The sequence below is a fragment of the Henckelia pumila genome, unplaced genomic scaffold (assembly GCF_033568475.1).
Source record: "Henckelia pumila isolate YLH828 unplaced genomic scaffold, ASM3356847v2 CTG_207, whole genome shotgun sequence".
Classification (NCBI taxonomy): Eukaryota; Viridiplantae; Streptophyta; class Magnoliopsida; order Lamiales; family Gesneriaceae; genus Henckelia; species Henckelia pumila.
In genome coordinates, this window is record NW_027331779.1 from 354906 (window position 1) to 378690 (window position 23785).

Here is a 23785-nt window from a genome sequence, read left to right on the forward strand (position 1 = left end):
ATCGAAAGCTCCGATGAGCGATCGGAGGCACCGATAATATTACGTCAGGCATGACATGTGGTTGGATCGGAAGCTCCGATCACCCCTATCCGGAGTCAACAAGTGATATTTTGACACGTGGCAGATCAGGATCTTCGGAAGCTCCGATGGCAGGATCGAACGTTCCGATCGAGGTTCGGACGTTCCGATCAAGGATCGGAAGTTCCGATCGTTGACTATAAATAGAGGGCCGAGGCTTCATTTCCAATTGCAAATTCCGAGTATTTCCCTCTCCTTTCTAGTCTATTCGAGTAGTTCTAGCCTTCCTAGGCTTGACCCGGCGGTCGGCGAGTCGTTCGGTAGTCGTAGAGGAGTTGTGCCCAAGTTCTGGAGGCATCGACATCAAAGGGCTAACGACGGACGAAGGTATAGCTTTTGCTTCCTATAAATATTTAGGAGTATGCAATAGCTTAGTTAAGGCTTTTAGAGCACTTTAATGATAGTAATATCATTTGGCAGTGTAGAGCAGACTATAGGCGTGGACCTAGAGTTGGTAGAGCTTGCACTGATTTGAGGTACGGAAGTACTGTTCGAGATATCCTGACTGAGTATGCATGTATTATGTGACTGCATGGTTTATATGTCATTGATTTAGGCTGCATTCATTTGCATACTGAGCTATCTCATTCGAGATGTCTGTTAGTAGGGTTTTTCCCTATCCTGTTAGTGGTTGGAATTCCATCGATTTGGATCCGGCATATCCACTGGTATTATGGTATGGGAGCCACCTCCTGAAGCGACGGCACAGCGTGCTACATACCAGGGCCCGGTCTGTCTCTGTTATCTGATCCTTGACCTCGAGTTTATAGGGAGTTCACTTTGCATGCATGTATACTCATACTCTCGTACTGAGCGTTTTATGCTCACGTCTCGTACTCTGTGTTTCTGGACACCCTATTCCATGGGGCAGGTTTGCGATTGGACGAGGAGGGGGGATCCAGGAGGGGCTAGTCAGTGGTTGACCAGCTGGAGCTTCGTCTAGGTTTTATTTCTGTTGTTTTGAGGTTGATACAGCTATTCGATTTGGTTGTATATTATTTGGATAAATTACAGATTCCTTTTCTTGGGATTGTATTATTTTTATGGTTTCCGCAGTTTTATTATGATATCTGTTTAATTAAGTTAATTGCATGCCTAAGTTCTGTTTAGTAGGTGATCCGGGTAAGGGTCACTACACAAACACCACAAAGTTATTAAACTTTGATAAGTTTGATTTGAAAAATAAAGCAAACATTTGACAAAATTTTAAAGAGAATTTTTGATAGAAAATATCAAATCTGAATATCAATAATGAATTGTTTCTTCTAATGTTGTTAAAACTTTAAATAGACTAAAAATAATGCAAGATATCAGTGAATATCATGGAATTAATTTTTCTAATGTTCTAAAACTCTTAAAAAGGTAAAATATTTAAGAATCCGAGTAGAAATAAGTTTTCTTATCGCGAACGCGCTCGAGAGGACAAAATTTCCCGCTGAAGTGCAAAACTTTTTGTTCCGCAGCTTCAAAATAACGTACTCGTGCTCGAGCGGTAAAAATTTGCGGCTCGAGCGGATAAAATTTGCGGCTCGAGCGCAAAAGATTCTATCCAATTTTTCAGTTTGCGCTGGAGCGCTTGTTTTGAGATCTTTTTCTTCTAACACTTCAATCACATTGTAATGAACTCGAACTTGATTTCCATGCTCCCCAAGGCCTTCAAACATACGTGTAAACATTCCTTAAAGTGCCTCCTTGAATCATTTGCTTCTACCTCTTGTTATTGGTCTTTCCGGCAACTCCAACAATCCATAGCTCTCTTAGCAACTTGATTACTTAGAGGGCTAGCTATCCATGATCGCATCACTTTAGTTGCTTGATAGAGGTACGGACGTAGTATCCTAGATATCCTGATTGAGTATGCATGTTTTATGTTTGCATGGTTTATATGGAATGACTTATGTGCATTTATTTGTCACGGTTATTATGCTACATGCATTATCATGTTTAGTCTGTACCTTGATATTACCTGTAGTGAGGATGCTCAGCCCCGGATTATTGTGTGGATGGATTCCGTGGATTCGGATCCGGTTACTTATATCTACATATTTCCTTATGGTATGGAAGTCACCTCCTGATGCGATGGCCCAGCATGCTACATACCATGACGTTATTTATCCGAGAAAGAGTTTCTTACCGTGATAAGTTACCGGTACCCGTTCATTTACATTAGCATTCATAGCATGTTTATACTCATAATTTCATACTGAGCGTTGTTAGATCATGTCCTCGTTTTTTGGTTCTGGACACCTCATTCTACTGGACAGGGTTTAGGTTGGACGGATCGGGAGGTAGCGGTCGTTGAGATGCAACATAGTTGGATATGTATTGTACCAGGTATCTATTAGTAGATTTTTAGTACTGATATCCGATAGGGTTGTATAACATTTGTCTACACTTGACTCCGGTGCCGGTTGTATCTTATGCTGGTGTTTTAGTTGTTTTATTTAAGTTTCTGCTGGTCTTTTAAATATTACTGTGATTTAAGATATTATTGCATTCATAAGCTTAATTGGTTAGTGATTCCGAAACGTGTCACTATAACTTGTTTACATTCTTATAATTTATTTTAGATTTCTTTTTATATATATATATTTATTGCTACTTTTTTGTTAAGGGTAGATTTTCTTTAAATCCCTAACTTCAAATTAACTTAACTTTACATTCCGTCCATATCAGGAAAAAAAATGTTTTTTTGCACTTCTTGATCTGCACAAAATATTTTTGCACTCCCTCATGATCTCATATATTTTTATCGGATGAAAGCCGGTATAAAACATTAAAAATATGATGCTAATATATGAGATTTGAGTACTAATTGTTTGAGATCTGGTACTAATATATAATTTTTTAGTACTAAAATATGTATGTAAATATTGATATCAATGACATATTTGACTTTTTTTGGATGAAAATTGATACAAAATATTAAAATATGGTACTAATATACGATATTTCCTCTAAAAAAATATATATGACATTTGAGTTCTAACTGTTTTAGATCCACTACAAATATATGACTTTTGAGTACTCAAACATGTGTTGTAAGTGTTGATATTAATAAATTTGTTCCAATTTTATGCTCAAAATCTAATATTTTGTATCCGATCGAAGCTAGTAAGTGCTCAAACATTAGTACCATATTTTCAATGTTCTGTACCGACTTTCTTTCGAGAAAAAACGTGTGAGCCCAAAGAGTGCATAAATGTATTTATGTTGATTAAAAAGTGCAAACAATGTAATTAAATATGAGTTTAAATTTGGAAATTTAAAGCAAATTTACCCTTTTTCAAATAAAAAGAAAAAAAAAACTACGTACGACAGTAAATTGCTTTCATAATTTATCTAACAATTTCATATAATTTATCACCAAAAATATATCTTTCTGATAGATTCCTTATCATAAATCTAATTTCACTATATGCTAGCTTGATGGAAAAAATTGCCAATCCATAATTGTCAAAAAGAATATGAATCTCCAAAAACATAACCATTGTTGAACATTAAAACACACAGCCTATTTTGTTTTCAATTGACTCTTGATCATGCTCTCTAGCTGCTTTGCTTGTTCTTCAATTCTCATTTGTAATTTCTTCTGATTCTTCACATGTATAAAAGTGCACAATTAAAAAAAAATCATTGTTATTGTACAAATATCAACGCATCAATTACATGTTTATAATAAACATGGACAAATATCGCTTGATTAATTGGACTACATAAAAAACTATGAATAAACATCCTTTCGAAATTGTTAATTGGATAGATTAATATATATATATATATATATATATATATATATGAGTTATGATATGCTGCTCACCTCCCGTGCCCATCTTCATGTCCACCTATGAGGTGGCCATCATCCAATGGATGAGATGAATCATATACAAATGGTTCATCCAATGGATGAGTGACACTTCATAGGTGGACATGGTGGTGGGCACGAAAAATGGGCAGCATAACATAATATATATATATAGAGTTTTGCTATGTTGCCCACCTCCCGTGTCCACCTCCATGCCTACCTATGAGGTGGCACTCATCCATTGGATGAATCATTTGTATATGATTTATCTCATTCATTGGATGATTGCCACATCATAGGTGAACATGGAGGTGGGCAGCATAGCAAAACTATATATATATATATATATATATATATATATTGCTATTGGATAAAACCCCAGCCTTTAAGTCGAATGATTTGGTCGTGGAAAATTTTAATATTGGTTCTATAATTAGGATATATATTAGTAATCCTCACACTCAAAAATTTCCATATATATATAAATAGTTTATCTTACATCTGAAAATAAATTAATATTTTTGTATATTTTTAAATTGAAATAATATTGTTGAAAGCTGATAGTAAGTAGTAAATAATAAATTTATTGAAATATAAAGAATAAATATTTTTGTCCATCTATTAAAATGACTGAGATGTTTAATTCTAAGGGTTCTTCAATATTCATATTTATCCTATACTTGGTATAAAATATTTTGGTTTAGTGCAAAAAAATTACTTGTTTTTTTTCCACGTTTAATATTATTTTAATCGGAATTCTCAATTTCGATCGGATATGAATTTCAACAATATCAGACTCAATATATGTCAGCGCTGTGCTAAAAATCATACTAAATGAGCAAAAAGAAAAAGAATTAAGAATAATATATAGCAAATTAATTGTATTAAGATCAAATTTGTAGTAATTAGAGAAGCGAAGTCAAATCTACGCTCACTTACGAGACGGTTTTAATTTTCCTAGTTTGATTTTCTTGTGGAATTACATTTTTTAAAATTTTAAAAAAAGTTTAGTATATTATTTTTTTATAAATTAAAGGTTTTCAAAACATTTTCGAGATTTTTTAATTTAGTACACGTACAATTAAGTAATACCTCTAATTGTTGGCATAAATGATTCTGAACATCCATTTGTAGCCTTAGTGCTTCCACAATATGCACGTTCCTGCGAAATTCATGCACAAGTTAATTAATCAAGAAACCCGTAGGAGAGATTAATTTAAATAAGCTTTTGCATGCATTAAACTTTACGAGTAATTTTCAAAAAATGTTTATTTTATACCATATAATTATTTTCGTGGGCTAAATTACAAGTTTTTTTAAGCATCTTTTGACAAAATTCCAAAAATCGTCTTGTACGTAAGTCGGCCCTAATTAAATGGGATTTTGGTTCTTAACTTAATTAGCCAAAAATTAATCTCATTGCAAATAAATTAATTATTTTTGAACATTTAGTTCCATATTCTTCGCCAGAATTTATATCAACATGGTATTGGATATTGCTGATATATGTGTATCAGTTTTGATCTCAGGCATCCTAGGGTGTGTGAGGTTTCACGTGCACCCATGCCCAAAACAACTTCGATTGTCTTGAAATTTTCACGATAGGATCGTATCTAAAATGCGAATCCAACGATATATCATATGATATAAATTTCAATCCCGGTGATCGAAAATTTGAAGATAACCGAAAATTGCATATTTCACCTAAATTTCGGTCATCTTCCCATTTTCGACCACTTAGATTGAAATTTGTATCATATGATATTTTACAACATATACAGAAGTAGTTAGTTAGTTGCGCACTGATTTTTCACTCGATCAAAGAAATCCCAGAATTATCTCAAATCTTCTTCACAAATTTGAGCTCGAATTTCTTCCTTGGCTCCCATCAATCCATATGGTTCGTCTGCATCAATCATTGATGATCCTTTGAATCCGTATTTCATTCATCATGCCGATAATCAGGGAATGATCCTTGTATCTCAGCTCCTGAATGGTGAAAATTATGCAGCTTGGAGCCGTGCGATGACCATCGCACTATCTGCTAAGAACAAATTTGGGTTCGTTGATGGATCTATCCCAACCCCTGAAGGTGCCGACTCAGTTTTTCTTCCCTATTGGATCCACAATAATAATAATGTGATCTCCTGGATCTTAAATTCTGTATGCAAGGAGATCTCTGCGAGAATCATTTTTTCTAATTCGGCTGCTGCCATATGGAAAGATTGTCAAGATCGTTTCCAGCAAAGTAATGGACCTCGGGTGTTTAAGTTACGGCGTGATATACTCACTCTTACACAGAATCAAGACTCTATCAGTGTTTATTTCACAAAATTGAAGACATTGTGGGAAGAATTGGCTAATTACAGGCCAACATGCAGATGTGGAAATTGTAGCTGTGGTGGTATCAAGGATCTTCAAGATTACTTTCACCGTGAATATGTTCTTTCTTTTCTCATGGGACTCAATGAATCTTTTGCCCATATCCGTGGACAGATTTTGCTATTAGATCACATTCCTTCGATTGTCAGGGTATTCTCCTTACTCTCTCAAGATGAGCGTCTGAAAAATATTGGTTATCCTACAATCAGGTCTTCGGATTCATCTCAAGCGACAACATTTGCTGTACAAGCATCCAAACCCAACAAAGGTCAGGCTAGTCATTCGACTCATGGAAATTTCCAAGGCGTCCGGAAAAAGCGTCCCTATTGTACCAAATGTCGAATCAATGGGCATACACTTTATACATGTTATAAGCTCCATGGATAACCTCCTGGTTTTCGTCAAAATCGTCGTCCACCAACCATATCTTCCTCCTCTGCGGTGATCAACCAGGTTGCTGCTCCACAAAATCATGAGCCCGAGGATATCTCTTCTTCTCATCCTGGAACTCTTGGCTCATTCCTTCATACTCTCAACAATACACAGTGCCAAGAACTTATGACATTAATTTCCAGTCATCTTGGTTCTACTACGGTTTCACCACCTACTGATGCAGGGCATGCCAATATCTTTCACACAGGTACTTGTCTATCTGTCTTGACAAATCCTGTGTTTTCTAATCCACATGTTTGGATTGTTGATTCAGGTGCCACGAGGCACGTTTGTCCTGATCGTAGTATCTTCCTACATATGAAGTCAATATATGATTCCACAGTCACTGTACCAGATCAGACTTCTATCATCGTTGAGTTTAGTGATGATATTCATCTTGGTCCAGATTTTATTCTGCATGATGTACTATATGTCCCACAGTTCAAGTTTAATCTCATATCTGTTAGTGCTTTAGCAGCTGCTTCCCGATTCACTGTGACTTGATCTCCTGATTCCTTCTTAATTCAGGATGCCACCAACATGAGGATGATTGGAAAGGGTAATTGCATTGAAGGCCTCTATGTGTTCGATTGCAACCCTTCGAGGATTCATTCTATGACAAATAATTCACATGTTGTTGTCAATAAAGTTTTTGTGCATACTTGGCCCAATCGGCTAGGCCACTTGTTTGATCAAAGACTCGATGCTTTGAAAAATATTTTGTGTTTTGATACTTCAAAGACGTATACTCACACTCCATGTTATGTTTGCCCATTGTCCAAACAAAGGAGATTACCATTTACTTCTAATAATAACATGGCTCAAAGTCCTTTTGCATTGATACATTATGATATTTGGGGTCCACTTAGTACAACGTCTTATAATGGATATCGATATTTTCTCACTCTTGTTGATGATGCTACACGTTTCACATGGATTTACTTACTTACATAGAAGTCAAACGCTGCACATGTTCTCCCTCGGTTCTACAATTTGATATTAACTCAATTTGGAACACATATAAAAGCTATACGTTCTAATAATGCCAAAGGATTGAATCTCAGTGCCTTCTTCCAACAAAAAGGCATCATTCATCAACTTTCTTGCGTTGAACGACCCCAACAGAATTCTATAGTCGAGAGGAAACATCAACACCTATTAAATGTTGCTCGGGCATTATTCTTTCAAGCAAGAGTTCCATTAATCTTCTGGACATAATGCATTCTTACAGCTGTCTTTCTCATTAATCGAACTCCGTCTCATCTTCTTCATAATCGCACATCATTTGAAGAGTTGTATAAAACACCTGTTGACTATAGCTCTATACGTTTTTGGTTGCCTGGCATTTGCCTCCACTTTGACTCAAGACCGTACAAAGTTTGCGCCCCGAGCACGACATTGCATTTTTATCGGGTATCCACCTGGTATGAAAGCATATAAACTACTTGATCTTAACACCAATCAAGTGTTTATCTCAAGGGATGTGATATTTCATGAAGATGTATTCCCATATCACTCGAGTCAGCACACTCCAGTGTCAATGGATCCATTTCCAGACTTCGTTTTGCCCCATCCCGTGTTAGGATTTGAACCTCAAAATGGACTCTCATCACAGGACCATGTTCCTACATTGTCATCTAATACTTCTGAGTTCCAAGTTCCAGCTCCTAGGGATTCACTTCCTCGACGCTCTACGAGACAATCAAGAGCTCCTTCTTATTTGCAAGAGTTCCATTGCAATTTATTAGCAAATAATTTTGTTGAGCCAGCTCCATCTTCCAAATATGAATATCCCATATCTCAGTTCGTCAGCTACAAATCATTGGGTACCTCGTTCCGAAATTTAGCTCTCAATGTATCTGCAAACTCTGAACCTCAGTTTTTATCATCAAGCAGTTCAATCTGCTGAGTGGCGGCATGCCATGGCAGCAGAGCTTCAAGCTCTTGAAACTAATAACACTTGGTCTGTCGTACCTCTTCCTGTTGGAAAGCATACGATTGTTTCAAAATGGGTGTACAAACTCAAATACAATTCGTCTGGCTCCATTGAACGATATAAAGCACGCTTGGTCGCTAAGGGCTATAATCAAAAAAAGAGAATTGATTTTTTTGAAACTTTCTCTCCCGTCGCCAAACATGTCACAGTTAAAATTCTTCTCGCCCTTGCTGCAATTCAGAAATGGCATACAATTCAATTAGATGTCAATAACGCATTTCTTCATGGTGATCTCTTTGAAGAAGTGTATATGGATCTTCCACTTGGCTATCACTGACAGGGGGAGCACACTTCTGTTGCGGGAAAGTTAGTCTGTAAATTAAACAAATCCTTATATGGGTTAAAGCAGGCATCACGCTAATGGTATTCCAAGTTTTCTTCTTTTGTTCTTCAACTTGGGTTTCAACAATCTAAGTCGGATCACACTCTGTTTCTTACAGGCCCGGGTTCCAGTTTCATGGCTCTATTAGTATATGTCGTCGACATTATTATTACTGGACCATCACTTCAAGAGCTCGATCGGATTAAGAATGTCTTACATCAACAATTTCACCTCAAAGATCTTGGTCAACTCAAGTACTTCCTTGGCCTTGAAATTGCTCATTCTGCCAAGGGTACTGTACTCTCTCAAAGACATTATACATTGCAACTCCTAGAGGATACCGGTTTTCTCTCTTGCAAACCAGCAAATGTTCCAATGCATCACAAAGTCTGCCTAAATGCAGCTGATGGTGATGATTTACCAGACATCTCTCACTATCGCCGACTCATTGGTCGTCTCTTATATCTCACCATTTCCAGGCCCGACATAGCATTTGTTGTGCATAAGCTCAGTCAATTTGTGGCTCGACCTAAATCTCAACATCTCCAAGCCATTCATCATTTACTGAGATATCTGAAGGGTTGTCCTAGTCAAGGTTTATTTTTTTCTTCTTCTTCTTCATTACAACTTAAGGCATTTTCTGATGCAGATTGGGGGTCATGCCTCGACTCGAGAAAGTCCACTACAGGTTACTACGTCTTCCTCGATGATTCTCTCATCTCCTAGAAAGCCAAAAAGCAACCAACAATTGCTCGTTCTTCTGCCGAAGCTGAGTACTGTGCCATGGCAGCCACTGCCAGTGAGATTGTCTGGATCAATCAACTATTATCAGAATTGTCCATTCACCCTCCTTCGCCAGCAATCTTATTTTGCGACAACTAGGCTGCAATTCATATCGCCTCAAATCCAATCTTCCACGAACGCACTAAACACGTCGAGCTTGATTGCCACTTAATTCGGGACAAAGTTACTGATGGCTCTATCAAACTCTTGTCAATTCGCACTCATTTGCAACTTGCGGATGTCTTTACAAAGCCTTTACCGAAAGCTACATTGGATACACTACTATCCAAGATGTCCCTCAAAGATATTTGTTGTCCATCTTGAGGGGGAGTTTTACAACATATACAGAATTATTTAGTTAGTTAGATGATAACAAATTAGCAAGTTAGTTTACACACTAACTATATTTATCTTAGTATAAATAAGTGACTTGATGTAATTCTCTAGTTAACATTTTTTACGAGCTCAATGAATGAATCATGAAGCCTCAATATTCTGTGGTTCATCGTGTTCTTAGGTATAATATGATATATCGATGGATTCACATTTTTGAGACGATCTTACCGTGAAAATTTCAAGACAATCAAAGATGTTTTGGGCACGAGTGCACGTGGAACTTCACGCACCCTAGGGTGCGTGGGGGATCAAAACTATATATATATATATATATATATATTCGGATCATGTCAGTATTCCAGTGAAAATCAGCTGAATGTGAACGAATGAAAAATAATCACATGAACAGATTTTTAAAGATTTTCCCCAACATTCTAATTAAACTCACATTTTTGTGTCGAGCTGCTCAGTAATCCCTGCATTAATAAATAAATTAAATATTATTCAGTGATATATATGTTATATATTAACGTTAAAGAAAGATAATAATAAAAGTTAAATTAAGGATCGATACGGATTGAAGAAGCAAAGCTATATGGCACCTTCTGTGGCTTGTTGCATGAGTTGGGAGACCCGATATTTCTGTAATAATATGGAAAAAATAATTACTAACAGCTTTTATGGAGAATTACAACAAATTTTGGTTTTAGCGACGGTTTTAACAGTTCTTGTGCAATATCAAGTCGTTGATACTAGCGATGGCTTTATTCCAACTATTCAATCCTTTACAAGGAATATTAATGTCAATTATATTTGACCAATATTAAATGCGAGAGATTGATTTACAAGAATCATTTAACAATGCCCGTTGTGTCACACATTGGTAAAATCCAAGAATCATTTCAAGATTGAATAAAATCAATTCAAAATCATAATCATGAATAAAACAATATCTTTGATCATGAGTATCGTATCTATATATAAAGCTAGTAATCATTTTCAAATAATAAAAAAGAATTACGCAATACTTCAAATCTCAAGTTTAATAAAAACATGGGTTATAATTAATGAAAATATTTGGCTATAATAATGATGAGTGGAAATCAAAGAAAAATCATTGTACTAAAAATCTATTATTTGACATAGCTTACAAGTGATTTAAGACTTGTGTGAGAGTTAAATAAATCCTCCAACAAAATAATGCCTCATAATAAATTAAATGATCCATTAGTTAGTAGTGAAACCTGTAAGTGGCTTTTAACATGAAAAATTGTCAGCCCATCACAATTCATTAGGTTGAGAATTGCCTTTGGTGTTGCCTCTGCACACAGCCAAGAATACAAGTATTAGTGCCATCTCTCAAGTACTATTCAACGACTGTATAGTAAGTAGTAACTGAATAAATGAAATATAATCTAGTTAGAGCTCAAATATATCATAATATTATACTTATTTTTTATGACGTTGAAATCTACAATCAGTATCTTTTGTTACCAAAAGTTATCACGAACAGCCTCAATATGCAAGCAGTCTGAATATGCAATCAACGATCAACACGATCTACAACAGCGAGCCGAGAGTAATACTCTCTATCTTTAAGACAGATTTGCCCCGCCTAGGTGCTAACGGGATTGATGCAAAATGTCTCCCAAGATAGAACGCTGATGAACTTCGAGTAGCAGCACTGCCAACACGAAGAACTTCGAACAGAAGTGTTTGTAAGAAACTTCAGATGCAGAAGTATGCAGAAAAGAAGAGAATAAGTGAATTGGTGAGAATGAATGCAAGTGGGGCGGTCTATTTATAGACGTTGGACAGATGCATGCGGATGGATGCATCAGTTGGATGCACACTCAGCCGAGGGGATGCACTGGTTCAGACCGAAGGGACGCGCTGGTTCGGCCTCAAAAGATGCACTTTTTTGGATTGAAAAGACGCACTGTTTCGGACACAACAGATGCACTCTGACAGAACATTCCGGAAGAAAAATAAAATTAATATATTAATTTCCGGAAACAAAATAAATTTATTTTGTCCAAAAAATTTAAACATGTGCCAAAGCCAAGCCAAGCCAAAGCCCGAGCCTGTGCCGAGCCGAGCCAGCCGGATGGCGGCGGCGGCGGCGCGCGCGCGCGCGCATGTGGCTAATGGTTCGAACCTAGCCTAGACTAGGTCCGCTCCCCTTAACAAACATGGGTATCCCTTGGGACCCCAACCCATTGTCTAACCTTGGGCATTATATAGTGTCATCCATTTTCATATTTTACCAATGTGGGATAATGAGCATGAAAGCCTCATTCACCATCTTTTTTATCATCCATTATTTCCAAAAATCCCCCACATGAATGTGATTTTATGCGAATATGTATGCATATGCTAAAAGAGAGTTTCTTCCAAAAAATTATTGCATGGGGAGAGGTAGCTTGCGGCTTTGAACCTTCCTTAGTGAAATACTATCGGATTTACTAGGCTGTCTAGTGAACGTGATGTCTTGAACTATTCAGCTGTTGATGTAAACCAAGACAACAGTATTCACACAATAATTTTTCTAACACTTTATTTGTTCTCATGATTTTGTCCGTTTTGGCCCTGGACAACATCTTGGATTCTTAAGTGTTTCGTTGAAGCGGTCCGTCTTCACACTTAAATAGGTGACCTCCTAGTATTTGAGTATCCTGTCATACTCTATTTCTTAAAGAAATATAGGAATCATTAAAAGTTTGTTAAAACTTACCCTCACTACTTGCACAGGTTGCACTTTTATTCTAGGAATGAGAAGAGAACGAAGTTCTAAGTGCACGCAAACATTCATAACTTGATTTTCCCATTGAACCAAGATCTTGGGATCTCCAATCTACAAGATTGGGTTTCCGCTATGAATATTCTTTAATTTTGTAGATTTTAATCCCATTCCTCTGGATAAGCAGTTTACTTGATCTCTCCCTAAACCTTTTATCAACGGATCCGCTAAGTTATCTTTTGATTTTACATAATCAACTGCGATAACACCATTTGAGATCAACTGCCTAATGGTATTATGTCTTCGACGTATGTGTCTTGACTTACCATTATACATACTACTTTATGCCCTACCTATAGCCGATTGACTATCGCAATGTATCATTATTGCTGGCACTGGTTTCGTCCAACACGGAATATCTTCTAGGAAATTACGAAGCCATTCCGCTTCTTCTCCCGCTTTGTCTAGAGCTATAAATTCCGATTCCATATTTGAACGAGCTATACACGTTTGTTTAGAGGATTTCCACGACACAGCTCCTCCACCGATGGTGAACACATATCCACTTGTGGACTTAGAGTCTTTTGTGTCGGATATCCAATTTGCATTGCAGTAGCCTTCTAGTACGGAAGGATATGTGCTATAATGTAATCCATAGTCCACTGAGTACTTTAAGTATTTAAATACTCTTTCTAACGCTTTCCAATGATCATGACTAGGATTACTTGTGAATCTACTCAATTTATTTATTGAGTATGCAATATCAGGACGAGTACAATTTGTAATATACATTAAACTCCCAATTATCCTTGCATATTGCTGTTGAGATACGGGTTCACCTCGATTTTTGGATAAATGTAAACTTAAATCCACGGGTGATCTTAACGGCGTAACATCATACGCGTTGAATTTCCTAAGTACTTTCTCAATATAATGAGATTGTGTTAGGACAATTCCTTCAGGTGCTTTTACAATCTTAATTCCTAAGATAACGTCTGCTTTTCCCATATCTTTCATATCAAAATGTTTTGTCAACATTTTCTTAGTTTTCATGATGATATCATGATTACTACCCATTATGAGCATGTCGTCTACATATAGACAAGCAATTACATACGAGTCATGTGTGCCTTTTATATAAACACATTTATCACACTCATTAATCTTGAATCCATTTGACATCATTGTTTTGTCAAATTTTTCATGTCATTGTTTATGAGCTTGTTTTAACCCATACAATGATTTAATGAGTCGACACACTTTTCTTTCTTGACCGGGAGCAATGAATCCTTCAGGTTGTGCCATATATATTTCTTCCTCTAACTCACCATTTAAAAATGCCGTTTTTACATCCATTTGATGTATTTCGAGATTATTTAAAGCAGCAATTGCTAAAAGTACTCGAATAGACATTATTCTCGTAACAGGTGAATATATGTCGAAGAAATCCAATCCTTCTTTTTGTCTAAATCCTTTGGTCACCAACCTTGCTTTGTATTTTTCCACTGTTCCATCAGCTTTGTATTTCCTTTTTAAGATCCATTTTCATCCTAAAGGTTTGCTTCCCGGTGGGAGATCTACTAACTCCCAAGTATGATTTTGCATGATGGAATCTATTTCACTTTTTATGGCCTCTTTCCAAAGTGGAGCATTAGGACTGGATAGAGCTTCACTTAAAGTCCTTGGATCATTTTCTATAGCATAACTAAGAAAATCAGGACCAAATGTTTTAGCTATCTTAGCTCTTTTGCTACGCCTTGGTTCTTCTTTTTCATGAGTTTCCTCATTTATGGATTCATAAGCTCTTTTAATAGAGCTATTTTCTTTTCCTTCCTTACAAGGAAAGACGTTCTCAAAAAATGCAGCATTCATTGATTCAATAATCGTATTCTCATGTATATCAGGAATTACTGACTTGTGCACTAGGAATCTATATGCACTACTGTTGTTTGCATATCCAATGAAGATGCAATCTACAGTCTTAGGTCCAATCTTTACTTGTTTTGGCTTCGGTATTTCTACTTTCGCCAAACACCCCCACACTTTCAAGTATTTGTATGAGGGTTTATGTCCTTTCCACAATTCTTAAGGAGTTTCATTCTTCTTTTTATGTGGAATTTTGTTAAGAATATGATTTGCCGAAAGTATTGCTTCCCCCCACAAGTTTTGGGAAAGTCCAGAACTTATTAGCATGACATTCATCATTTCTTTCAGAGTACGGTTTTTTCTTTCCGCAATATCATTAGATTGTGGTGAATAAGAAGCAGTTGTTTGATGAATAATGCCAGATTCATTGCAAAATTCTTCAAACGGAGCAACATATTCACCTCCTCTATCACTACGAATTTTCTTGATTCTTTTGCCTAATTGATTTTCAACTTCATTCTTATAGGTCTTAAATGCTTCAAGTGCTTTATCTTTGCTTCTTAAAAGAAACACATAACAGAATCTTGTGCAATCATCTATGAATGTAATAAAGTACTTTTTCCCACCTCTAGTTTGTACAAACTTTAAATCACAACATCAGTGTGAATTAGTTCTAGAGGTATTGTACTTCTTTCCACTGTGTGAAAAGGTACTTTAGTTAGCTTAACTTCAACACATACTTCACATTTGTAGTTTGAATCAATTTTAGTCCTTGGAATAAGATTTAGTTTTCCAAGTTTTCTCAAAGTGTTGAAGTTAACATGTCCTAATCTAGTATGCCATAAATTAGAACATTCAACCAAGTAATTCAAAGCATTAAATTTATTACTTTCAAGATCACGAAGTACAGTCATTACATTCATTTTGAACAGTCCTTTTTCTATATATCCTTTTCCTAGGAACTGTCCATTTTTCATGATTACAACTTTGCCGGCTTCAAACACTATTTTAAATCCGGCCTTGACCAGTCTAGACCCCGATACAAGATTCTTTCTTATGTCTGGAACATGGAGGACATCGATGAGAGTAAGCTCTTTTCCCGAAGTCATCTTGATCACCACTTTGCCTAATCCAATGATCTTAGAAGTCGCATTGTTACCCATATAGAGCTCTCGTCCACTTATGGGAGTATACTTCGAGAATAGCTCTTTGTCAGCACATACATGTCTTGTAGCTTGAGTGTCGATAAACCACTCTTTAGGATGATCAACCATGTTAGCCTCGAATACTACTGCTGAAAAATCTATCTCGGACAGATCAATAGGCATAGATTTGTGTTGGACCACATTTTCCCGGTACTGATTGTCCTTCTTCGGTAAGCGACAATCCTTGGCTTTGTGGTTCGACTTTTCACAGTTCCAGCAGGTTCCTTTCTATTTCTTATTCTTTCCTTGCTTCACATCTTTTCCAAAATGCTTTCTTTTCTTTATAGCGTTTGGCTCCACCAAATTTGCCTTCGCTTCCATCGGCATCTTACCAGCTTTGATCTCCGCTTTGCGATTGTCTTCTTCAATTCGCAGTCTGACTATCAAGTCTTTGAGCCTCATTTCCTTTCGTTTGTTCTTCAAATAATTCTTGAACTCCTTCCATAAGGGTGGCAGCATTTCGATCAAGGAAGCAACCTGGAAGGATTCACTTAGCATCATCCCTTCGGCCATTATGTCATGGATGATGATCTAAAATTCTTGCACTTGGTTTATCACCGTTTTGGTATCAACCATCTTGAATTCGAGGAACCTTCCGACTACAAATTTCTTTGAACCGGTATCCTCCGTCTTGTATTTCTTTTCTAAGGACTCCCAAAGTTCCTTAGCCGTCTTGGTTGCAGAGTATACGCTATACATCGTATTGTCCAACCCATTCAGTACGTAGTTTCGGCACAAGAAGTCGCTGTGAGACCATGCATCGAAAGCAGACCTTGTTTGTGTGTCAGCATTTGGTGCCGGAACAGCAACCACTTCCTTCAAAAACCTTGCAAGATGAAGTGTCGTGAGGTAAAACAACATCTTCTGTTGCCATGTTTTGAAGTCAGTTCCGGAGAACTTCTCAGTTTCTCAGCATGTGCATTAGAAGCAGCAGGGGCCGTGACAACCGGTGTGGGCGGCGTAACAGGGGTTGGTGGTGGGGGCGTAACAGAGGGAGGCGTGACTTTGGCAGAAGGATCAGTAGCCATCATGAAAAAAATCTGTCTTAAACTTGTTACCAAAAGTTATCACGAACAGCCTCAATATGCAAGCAGTCTGAATATGCAATCAACGATCAACACGATCTACAACAGCGAGCCGAGAGTAATACTTTCTATCTTTAAGACAGATTTACCCCACCTAGGTGCTAACGGGATTGATGCAACATGTTTCCCAAGATAGAACGCTGATGAACTTCGAGTAGCAGCACTGCCAACACGAAGAACTTCGAACAAAAGTGTTTGTAAGAAACTTCAGATGCAGAAGTATGCAGAAAAGAAGAGAATAAGTGAATTGGTGAGAATGAATGCAAGTGGGGCGGTCTATTTATAGACGTTGGACAGATGCATGCGGATGGATGCACATTCAGCCGAGGGGATGCACTGGTTCAGCCTCAAAAGATGCACTTTTTTGGATTGAAAAGACGCACTGTTTCGGACACAACAGATGCACTCTGACAAACATGTGCCAAAGCCAAAGCCAACCCAAGCCCAAGCCCGAGCCCGTGCCGGCCAGTCGAACGGCCGGCGGCGCGCGTGTGGCTAATGGTTCGAACCTAGCCTAGACTAGGTCCACTCCCCTTAACAAACATGTGTATCTCTTGGGACCCCCCAATAAAAAAGATGATTAATTCTATGGTTACTCTGAGAATGTTACTCGCGACACATTTTTATAATCTGAACTCAAAAGACTGATCAGTACCTTTTTTGTTTGGAATTCATTTGTTCATATTACTCCCCGCGGTGTGACATACAAAACAAAAAGAATAAAAAATACGAAAATTGAAGACAATAGGGACAGGAAAAAAGTATCCGTACTCTTAAAAATTGAATTACGTATCTGAGAATATATATATAGATACTTACTTTTTGCACCACCCAGCCGACAAACACTCGTTATAAACTTCATGTGAAGATCCGCAGTCCATCTAATCCGCTTCTTATTTTCTTTTTCCGAAACAACATTCGATGTTGTCCCTAATTTGAAACTAACAATGGGCTGAAATTTGCTGCACTGATGAATTATCATTCAAGATATATATATATAAATATTGATATATAATATCAACAAAGATCTTTTAACTAAGTTAACAGTACTCGACATATTATATATAGAACCTAGCTAGCTAGCTAGCTTCTTATAATGCATGTACTTACAACAAGATTACTTTTGTCGAAACCCAAGCTCGAGTATCTCGAGCTCGAGCTCTTGCATATCGTTTTGTCCGGTCGAAGCCTGAGGTTCTTGCATTCTGGGACAATATCAATGTTGCGAGATTTGATTGGCATTTGTTGTGGAGAAAGCTGCTGGCATTGTTTAGTGCACAAACAAGATTGAACAAGCGACTGCAAAGTGTCTGCGGATCGAAAATGCTGTTCGTTTTTGGAAGGATATTTAATAAATGGTGGATCATTGATAGCATCTAACATCTGTGGTGAATATGAGATATGGCTGGCATCCAACTGCCCACAATCTGCACAAAAATTTAATGCCAATATTCATAACTCAATTATAATTAACCATCCAGTTTCTACTAATAAAATTAATGCACTTAAATTGTTGAATAAAAATGAAAAATGCAGCTTATAATACACAAAAGAAGGCATTTTTTTGTCGACTTTCTGGGGTTGTGGACTGCATTTTATGTCATTTTTTGCCTTCGAATATTTCTCAAATTTGGGTCAAAATTTAGGGCGTATTCGAATATACATATCACATATGTATTGAAAATATACACTCTTGTATTTTCCAAATTTTGAGCTCAATATGCATGAATATACTATATTTCACGAGTAGTATTTCACATTTTTGTTGGATTCAACTGAAAAATTATATTTGGGGATATGACTCGAACTCAATATAAGTTTCGAGTACTACTTGAATAATGTGAATAGATTCGAAAAACTCGTGATTAACTAACTAAACTTTTTTTTCATCAAGGAGTGCAAATTTAATTATAAAGACCAGTATGCATAATCTTTCTAGCTTATATATAGAACAATATATATAAATGGTTGGAAGAGATTGATACCTGATAAATTGCGGAACGATCCAAAGCCTTGATTGTTCATTTTTTGGCTCCCAAAACTTCAAAATCTGTAAGGAAAATAAAGGCAATTTAAAATCAAGAATGAAGGGTATGTTTAAATATTGGTACGAAATATTAAAAAAAAATTGCAAGAAACTAATGGGAGCACTAAACAATGTTCGATCTTACAAAAAAGAATGTCTTCACTTGAAATAACAAGTCTTCGATTGTCAAGAAATGGATAGGGACGAAAAAGTATAATAGATTCGATCCCTGAAAGAACTTGGACAAAGAAACTATAGTATATAACTATAGATTATTTTAATGTAATAAAATAAAATAAATCTACGTCCCTAGACTGAAATATGTGTTACTTTATGAAGGTGGATGAAGTCAAAAAAATAATCATAAATATATCACTAAATGGTAAAAAGAAAATGCTGTCACAATGTCAACACAATAAGGTAATTGAGTAAATTATAAATATATATATATATATATATATATATATATATATATATATATATATATATTTATTGAGAGTGTTATTGATACTCCAATTTTTGTTACACACACTTTGTTTATTAATTTTTTACTACAACTTGACTATATTACGTACACTTTAATCAATTTTAGTAAATTCGTTAACATTATTGATTTAAATAACCGTTCATTACCCTTAAAAAAACCCCGTTCATTATTATGTTTTTTTTCCAATTTTTGAGATATTTCATTCTTATTTTTAATAATTTATTTTAATTGTTATTATAACTTAAAAAAATCAAACTTATAAATAATCGCAATATCTTATAATTGAAGGGGTATGACTACCAATAAAAAAAATTATTTCAAAAAAGTATAAATTTTCAAATTTGAAGTTAATATATATATTTGTATAATAAACATTTTTCTAAACAAAAAATAAAATAGGGTATGAATTATATGAAACGAATGAATTATCCTGAATGGGGTTCAACAGTATCTTATGACATTGTAATTATGTTCTTAATCACTAATATATGTATGACATGCTTTCAAAAAAATTATTCTAAAATAATAAATTTTTTAATATTAATTGTTAATAAATTTAAATTTGAAACTTATTCCAGACATATTAAAATAATCTTGGTAATTAATAAAAATGTGGTTGCATATTAAAAAAAATTGGAATAATATTTTGTATATCGTACAAAATATTAAGATATAATATGAATAATATTAACTTTTAGGATTAAAAAAAATATTTTTTTTGTTATTTTATGATTTATTTCATATGAGTTAAAACCGTCACAAATTTTTGAATTATTAAAAATTTAGTGGTTTACAAATTGAGAGATTGAATTTGAGCTTTTTTTAAGGTTTATAGATATTTTATCATGTAAGGAAAGTAATTAATTAGGGGTAATATTGTCTATAAGAGAATTATATTGATAAAATGAAGTGTTATTAATACTTTTGGGAGTGTAAATAACACTTATTTATATATATATATATAGACGCACACACTAGTTGAGCCCCTTGGATAGTGGACACCAACTTTTTCCCAACATTGTCCTCATACTAAATAAATATTTAAAATTTTATTTTATTTGTATATATTTTCTACATTTTTCTCAATTAATAATTATAGATAAGATAAATATTTATTAATTTTTTTACATTACTTTAGAAATAAAAAAAATCATAATTAATTTAATGAAAAATAAAATATACTATTTATATATAACACGTATCGAGTGTGAGCAGTTATGCAAGTATATATATTGTTAAGCAATGAAATCCAGATATCTTCACATTAGTACGATATTGTCCACTTTGGGCACAAGCCCTCATGATTTTGCTTTTAAAACCATCAAAAAGGTCTCAAACCAATGAAGATATCATTCCATATATTAACTCATGATCTTTGCTTGATTTTCCAATGTGGGACTTTGATTGAATACCCAACATATATAAAAGATACAGTGCAGGTGCTCTAACTAAATTTCTTGCTTTATTCAGTCGTAAAAATTCAGTCTTTTAGCACGAGAAAATATATATGGTACTCGGATAGTCGGATGATAAAATCAAGATTAGTAAATTTGAGCCCACAGGGGCATAGGCGAGTTGGTAAGACCTGAGGTGACGTGGGAAGAAATTCCCTAGCGTTGCGGGTTCGATCCTCGTGTGGAGCATATTCCTCATTGAAATATTTGGGGGTATGCTCTGGGGGTTGGACTATGTTGTTCCCTCCCTCAGGTCTCTGCCTACTCGTACACATCCCTCGATTTAACCCCCGCATGAGCCAATGGGTCTCTAACTCATGTGGGATGGGGTCCCCTCCGGGGTCAACCCTTTTAAAGATTAGTAAATTTGTTGAATGCCTTCAAAATTATTTGAGAAGATATAAAATTCAAAACTATTTCATATTAGGATAATTTTGAATATATTTATAAATTAAACGATTGTAAATATTACAAAAAATTATATATTTTTAGACTTTATAGTTATTTAATTTATTACCAAATCTCATAAAATGTTTAGAATTTCTTCTAACATGTAATAATTTAAAATTCATCATTTTATGGTATAATTACACGTTCTTGAATGATTATTTTATTTTTATTTTCAGAAAAAGTTCCAAAAAAAATTGGGATTTATTAGATAAAATAAAATTATGTTGGATAGTGAATACTCATCTTTCATCTAAAGGCTCAAATAAATTCATTTCAAATCAACTATAAATTTTATACATTAATTCTAATAGAAAACAAATTCTTATAGAGAAAACAAACATTTCCATATTATACATAAAATTTAAATCGGTTTTTCAAAATCGGAAGCTCCAAAGTGTACGCGCACACATACGTATCGCCTTTCCTATAAAAATTAATGTCTGAAAAAACAAGAATTTGTCAGTTACATATATTGTCGAATAAGCATGTTGTTACACGTTTGATCTTTTACGATGATTTTGGTTGGTCCCACCAAACAAGTTCGCAACCCACTCAGGAGCTTAATGCCAAATTTATCGATCCAGTTGTCCTCTAAATTAAGTTGGCCTTTCAGAATTTTGAGAAGATAACTTGAATAATGTGGGAATTGTTAGTAATCGAATAATTAACTATCTTGAATGAAAAGGTCTAATTTAAAGGTTCGTGTATATCTCTTGTTGAAAGGGTCGGCTAAAAATTTGGAACAAAAAGATATGGATATGATAATTTTCCACGAGAAGAAAACCCGAAACAGACGGGTTCGCAGGATGACTTTTTTGGATTTGGCGATTTATTTTAAAATTACGACAACATATCGGAGTGGGTGACCGAATTTTTCGATAATTACTAGCAAGTGCACTAGATCAAGTAATATTAAGTGGATAATGAGTCCAAGTATCGAACCCACAGAGACTGAATTATGATTACCAAAATATGATTATTCTAACTTAATCTAGACTAAGCAATAAAAGTGATTTGCGAATTGAATTAAATTTAATTAATAACTAAATAACTGAAAAATAAATGAAAGGTAAACTTGCAACTAAAACTCAGGTTTTAAATTCAATAGAAGCGAATCGATTAAAGCACACGAAAGTACCAGACAATTTATGCAAACACGTGGCAAAATTTGGAATCTAAATTTAATATAAGTCACGACGAATTCTCCTTATTTATTCAACAATCTATTTCTAGAATTTGTTAAACCTATTCAAATATTGACGGATTAATTATCTCTAATTAATTCTAATCAAATTCAAATGAATTAGGAATTATGAGAATTCAGTTTTCACCTAAAACTGTATACTGAAACCGAATATTATTTTTTTTTAATTTAACCATATGTCAATTATTTGAGTGAACACAATCAATTCCTAATCTTTCGACTCAGAATCAATAAACAATCAAGTAAATAATTGGCCAGATCATTAACAATCAAGAGATAAATCCAATAATCAATAACTTAATATAAAACAAAAATCCTAAATAAACATTCACGTGTTCAACATAAAATTGTCTTGGCCCAATCTCGCGGCCTTAATCGAAAAAAGACTACTCCATAAACATAAACATGATTCAAACAAAGTTTTTAATCATAAACTAAAAAGTAAAATAGGAAGAGATGAAAACTGAGTGTCGAACGCTTTAATCCCAAGCCCTAGCCATCCTTTCACGTGTTCTGATGTCTGGTAACCCTTCAATTGATGACAATCTTGCTATTTATATGTCCCCAAATCCACAAAATATAATTGCCTTTTGAACCAAGACTCCACAATTTTGGAAACTCTTTTTCCCGCGATCGCGCTCGAGCGGTATAAAATAAAATAACCGCTCGAGCGCACACTTCTCTGCCTGTTACTTAAATTTCCTCACGGACGCGCTCGAGCGGTATAAAGATCCCGCTCGAGCGCGTTGTCTTTTTCCTGAAAATGAAATTTCCTCTTTCGCGCTCGAGCGGTATAAAGTAACCGTTCGAGCGCAATGTATTCTGCCCAAAAATTGCTACTTTTTCAAGGTTCCTGCAAATAAACCCGGGAGAATGAGATGTAAACCGCATGCATGAAATAATGACTAAATAAAACAAAAACGACCAAAAGACACGATGAATGTGTAGTGGCCCATATCCAGAATTAACGATAATGAGTAATTATCGTGTGATCATGTTAGATTTAGTAAAACGTGATTAAGGAGACTTCTAAATGGATTAACGGAGCCAAAAATAGTCCCAAAATGATCATAAATGGTCCGGAGGGTCAGACAGATCGGAAGCTCCGAAGTTAGGATCGGATGCTCCGAAGGT

The 23785-nt window shown here is 35.3% G+C and overlaps 1 protein-coding gene across 1 annotated transcript; it reads right to left on the reverse strand.

Moving 5' to 3' along the window:
* Nucleotides 1-3555: 3555 nt before the first annotated feature.
* LOC140870766 (myb family transcription factor PHL5-like) lies at nt 3556-17906 on the reverse strand. The gene is made up of 6 exons (XM_073273157.1): nt 17850-17906; nt 11379-11455; nt 10737-10776; nt 10583-10610; nt 4976-5045; nt 3556-3676 (listed from the first exon to the last, which is right to left on the reverse strand). Exons 1-6 carry the CDS (start codon nt 17890-17892, stop codon nt 3593-3595), a joined length of 342 nt encoding a protein of 113 aa, XP_073129258.1. The 5' UTR covers nt 17893-17906; the 3' UTR covers nt 3556-3592.
* Nucleotides 17907-23785: the final 5879 nt, after the last annotated feature.